The sequence below is a fragment of the Cyprinodon variegatus genome, unplaced genomic scaffold (assembly GCF_000732505.1).
Source record: "Cyprinodon variegatus isolate N-32 unplaced genomic scaffold, C_variegatus-1.0 Scaffold11, whole genome shotgun sequence".
NCBI lineage: Eukaryota > Metazoa > Chordata > Actinopteri > Cyprinodontiformes > Cyprinodontidae > Cyprinodon > Cyprinodon variegatus.
In genome coordinates, this window is record NW_015150464.1 from 2,366,524 (window position 1) to 2,371,943 (window position 5,420).

At 33.9% G+C, this 5,420-nt stretch overlaps 1 protein-coding gene across 3 annotated transcripts in view; it reads right to left on the bottom strand.

The window, feature by feature from the left end:
- Positions 1–3,204, bottom strand: part of herc4 (HECT and RLD domain containing E3 ubiquitin protein ligase 4) — a 32,782-nt gene extending 29,578 nt beyond the window's left edge. The window contains exons 1-2 of one of the 3 annotated variants that reach the window (XM_015381060.1): positions 3,035–3,204; positions 722–805 (exon numbers count right to left, since the gene is read on the bottom strand). In XM_015381060.1, the coding sequence (XP_015236546.1) occupies positions 722–739 (18 nt within the window). In that variant the 5' untranslated portion in view covers positions 740–805; positions 3,035–3,204. The remainder of the gene's footprint in view (positions 1–721; positions 806–3,034) is intronic. The other 2 variants (XM_015381069.1, XM_015381077.1) reach the window with 2 other exon arrangements.
- Between the last annotated feature and the right edge of the window lie 2,216 nt (positions 3,205–5,420).

Genomic DNA, 5,420 nt, shown 5'->3' on the forward strand with positions numbered 1-5,420 from the left:
CTAATAATTTTGGATCTTAATGTAGATGGGCACCATGAAGGAAGAGATGTGGAGCACTCAGCTTCACTGACAAAGATGTGAGTTGTTTGAGGTGGCCAGTTACACATTGGTGGAAAATGACGGAATTAGGCAACTTTTTATGTGCCCGAGGGGTCCCCTCATTAATAGAGGAGCAGAAGGTCATTAAAACAAAGTCTCTAAAACAGACATGGCTATGGCTTGATGCTAACATGTTTGTTAGCTTTCAGAATTCTAAGAAAAAAGTCAGAATTCTGACTTTTTTCCCATATTGAACTGAAATAAAATTTAAAAATCAGTTAACTTTTTTTTCGGTGGCCCTAATCCTCTTCCATACCATCATCTAGATTAAAGTGCCATTATTTTCTTTAATCTGAAAGAAAAGACGTTGGAACAATTTGAGTCCCAAGAAAGATTCTTTGCTTCATACAGACAATAGAACCAGATGCAGCACAGCCTTCCTCTCGACTCCATAACCTATCTCTGTTTACTTACAGTTCTCCGATTCGATCTAAATCTTTGTTGATCGGAAGTTCAAAACCTCTGTTTACACTGACATGAAATGAAATGATCCGATCATGGCGCGTGTATACATGTACCAAGACTAAACAGATCATTTGAGCAGGAGTAGAACTGTCTGGTTTTTTTGGAAATGCTTTAGTAGAAGAAGAAGAAGAAGAAACTGGCAGATTTGTAAACAAACCCGTACTTGTCCGCTCATCGTCAGCTTTAGTTACTCTTCGTGCCTGCCCGTCACATTTCTTTTTCTTCAGTTCTTCAGTCGTGTCTGTTGATGTAGTGTTTTTTTTTTCATTATGGTCATTTTGTCACATCTTGTATCATACTTTTAGTTTTAGTGTTGCTCAGTAGTAATGCTAAAACTTGTTCGCAACATGCTGCAGGGCATGTTTATCCATACATTACATTTAGTGCCACCTTCTCCACCAATCTCTTTTCATTGGAGATTATTTTACTCCAAATATCCAAATAAGTGTTTACATGAACGCCAATTGGAATGTCGATCGGCAAAAACCACCTCTCTCTTTCAAAATGAAATTTCTTTCAGATTAGTATCTTCATTCTGACATGTTTACATTAAACATTTTCAACCTGATCAGGCTGATTATTTGTATTGTGAATAAAGCTATTGTAAATCTCTAAAATCCACACTTTTTCCTTCCACTTAACTTTCTATAAGTCATCTATAAGTAACCTGCTTCTTTAGGAAGGACCTTTTGTGGCTTCTGGCTCCTCATAGGAGGTGTCAATGACTGTCTGCTGTGTAACTGTCAAATCAGTCATTACTTCATGGCTGTGAAGAACATAACATGGACATAAAACAACATTTGAACTCATGGTTATCACTTTTTCTTGATTTGGTAAACTGGCTAAAAACGCAGGAGCACACACAGGCTCCAGGCTCAAATCTAAACCAATTCATCAAGCTAATAGTTAACGCAGGGCTGCCAACTTTTCACCAAACCTTGGAGTGAGATTTTAAATTAGTTTAAATAGGAAACCTTGTCAGGGTTTGATTGAGAGGCTATGAGGATAGGTGCAGCTATCGGTTGTCTTTTTTTAGAGGATTTAACTGAGTGGCAAGTGGCAAAATAAAACAGTAAATGTTACTGAATAACAAAAAGTTATCTGTAGTTATGTGTAAAAATGTTTTAAAAACATATATTTTTTTCATATTCTGGGGATTTTTATAGAATTAAAGTAAAGCAGTATGGGCCCTACTAAAATAATTGCATCTTAAATATACTGTAAACTAAGAATTTCCCAACTGTGTTCGTTAATTATTCTATGCAGCTCAATTAAAATAAACATAATAATATACAATAAAATAAACTAATAAGCTATTACTGGATTACTGGCACTTATACAGGAACCAGTGCAATCAAATCCCGTGCAAACTACTCTGTGTATGAATATTTGGTAAAAGGCTAAGGATTTAAAAAAAATCTTAACTCATCTTATTAGTATTTCTTACAATTGACAAAAAAGCTAAACAATTCAGACCTTCTAGGAGGCTGTAGATGGCTGCAACGAACAATTATTAATCGATTAATAATTGGATAGCCAAAGGTTCCTTAAAAAAAAGATATTTATAATGAAATTAAACCAGGTGAAGCTAAATCTTTTCCACTTGGAGAGTATAAAGCATAATGAAAAATGACGTTTTTTTATATATAAAAATGTTTACATAATTGTTTTTACAATTTTGGTATAATTGCTGCTCTAGATGGGTCACTCTGTCAGCTAAAGGCATGTTTTAGAGTCTCTATATTCCAGTTAAGGATGAATGGATCACTAAATTAGTAGATTTTTATCAGTATGATATTTTTCTAGATAAATAAGAGTTGAGTTTTAATGTCTGTCATTTTTTAGAGTGAAAAATTGTGAACATGTGAGGACAGTGAGATGTGTGAGTCTCACACCCAATGGGTGAGAGCTGACAGCCCTGATAATGATGGAGGATGAGCTACTTTAGGTTAGCCAAAACTTTCCTTCTGATGCTCAGAACTCACAGACCTGAACACATTTCTCTAATGATACACATAAAAATAGCATAATCTAGCACGCTTCACGTTAGGTAAATTAAAAATATTATAAAAACACAAGATTATGTTCATTTTATCCGTTATCATCGTTAGCATAAAGATTACATGCTTGGACAGATGAGCCATGACTGATGCAACCTGTCAAATTCATGTCTGAACAAGAGATTAACACGCCGATTTTCTGCAGAAACAAAATATAAAATTTAAATTTAAGCAAAGTGTTAAACACCTGGTGATAATGATATCTAAGGTGCTATTTTTTTTACCACAACAGAGGCAGCTAGCAAGCTACATTATATCTTAGCATGTAGTTTAATAAGTAATTTAAAGCTTATATTAAACTAGGCTAATAAAATAAGTTCTCTGTGTATTTTTGACTCGCTAAAGACGCTTTTTAAATAACTTTGAGAGCATGTTTCAGGTAACCGATAAAGCCAAGCAGTGAATCTCACCGAAACGCTCCTCCACAAACAGCCTCCCCCTGTTTCACCCTGACTGCTTTCAGATATTTAAAGCGGACATTTCTTAAAAGGATCGCCGTTAAATGCTAACAATCAGCTGGATGAAAGTAAAGCTCCACTCAACTCCGAAAAGCTCTGTCAACAACTGCTATACGGCGCTATTAATGTTGTATGTGAAGCAAGCTTAGCTATAACAAGCATTTCCGGTTGGGCTTTAAAAAATAAAAGACATTTACTGATTTTACCGACATCAATTATTGAAATGAGTGTTTATAATAATTGTATTCCTACTTATTAATATTAAAACATATAGAAAGAAATTGAAAAGAGTAACAATATTATGCGAAGAGTCATCACGGGGATTTTGTGAGATTTAATTTTGAAAGTGTGGCCGTTTGACCGGTAAACGTACGTGATTACCGTAAACTTTCCCCGAGTTGTGGAGAAATGTCGCGAAGCATCAGAAATGTTCTAGATGGGTGGTGTGCGCATGCGTATTCCCTGCCGTAGTAAACTTATGAGAGTTACAGTAAATTTAGTTACATTTGGTCATTTTATTTTCATTTTACGTTTTTTTTTTATCCACACCACCAACATACTTTAGTGTTTAATTTAAATTATGATTACTTACAGTTAGTCGCAGAAAAAAAGAAATCTCAAAATAAAAGCGAAACTATCTTTTTTATGTGTTATGGTAAAACTAAAACAATGTAAAGATCAATTCTTAGAAAAAACAAATAAACCGCTATTCTAAATTCATTTGCAAATTCAACCATAATTTAGAATAGAATGAAATTAATGTACTAAAATTTATTTTTTATGAAAAAATAATAATATTTAAATATAAAAAAATATATAAATTACGTTTTATCTACAAATGTTTCAATACATTTTTATTCAACAGATTATTCCATTTTACACAACTAAGCGTTAAATGGAAGGATCTGGAACGTATCTGTTGGATCATTTTCAAACCAAATGAGTCATCTTGCCTTCTTTGAAATTTGCTGATGCAGCGTGTGGATCGTTTACCCCTCTGGCTCCCTCTGGTGGGCAGGAAAACACATTACATTAGGTACAAACCTCTCACTTAAATTTTTTGGAAAGGTTAACACAGCTTTCCTTCCTAACCTCTTAATAAAAACACTGCTGAAGGAACTGCATATATACATGACACTAAAAGAAGCAATTTTACTTGCTTTCACAGTTGTTTACTTAATATAGTCTGAGTTTTAATGTTTTTTGTGCCTAGATATGAAGTTTTTTTTAATTAAAAACATTATTAAGTCCTTATTTTTGATCAATGTGCTGCAACCACATAAACGGAAGTAGAAAAAACATATAATAAAGGAAAGAAGCAAAATAAAAACCTGTACTATCCTTAGAACATGATACTTTTCTAAACTTATATTCTTATAAAGCTATAAACTAAAAATACTTTGGCTAACTAAAATGTAAGAACACTGGATGAATTGTCTCTATATATATTGGCTTTCTGTAACCAATTTTCTTTTTTGTCTTTCTTTTTTCATGAAACCAAAATGTAACATCAACAAACAAATCTTAATCACAGTTTCATGTAAAGGCTTGAATTAGCGGTGATTAACCACAGGTATTTTGAAAGGCTGAGTTAGATTTAACTTGCTACACATCTGATTATTGCTGCCTTTATGGAAAAAAAAAAAGAGAAAAACCCCAAACAGAACCTGACAGACGACCTGAAAAGGCTAAAATATTTCAGGACGGAAAACATGCTCTTATCTGAGGAATCTTAAGAAAGAAATAGAAACCACGTCAATGGAATCTATCAGTCAGGAGAAGATTGAAGCTGATGTCTAACCCTTTTATATCACAACAAACAACAATGAGCACCATTAACTTATACTGGAGCACCCAGGAAACGCTGGCGATCCTTCTTAACAGCAGCTTATAATATATTCCAGTAGTTTAGTGAAGTAGTATCAAGTTCCCATTAACCAAAAGCGGCATCTAAAGCATTGCTTCAATTAAAGTCTGTATTCATGATTAGAACACATGTTGGTAATAGAGCTTCAAGGTGAAATGAAATGCTGACATATCTTAACGATCCACAAGATTTTATTTTTTATGTGTCCTGTTTTGCCAATATGGAATGTCCCAGTGTCAGGGGTGAATTTAGGAAATTTGGGGCCCCAGGCAAAGACAGGCAGGGGGCCCTCTAAATTGAGAGGATGACACATAAAAAAGATTATAAAGATACAGATATTTTAATAGAATAGACAAACATTATTTGATCTATGTTTGGTCCCTGTCTTCTTGTCCCTTTTCTTATTGTTTTCCTCTCTGTGTCTATATGCTCCTTCCTGTGTTTGCAAAAATGCGACGGCAAAAGTAAATA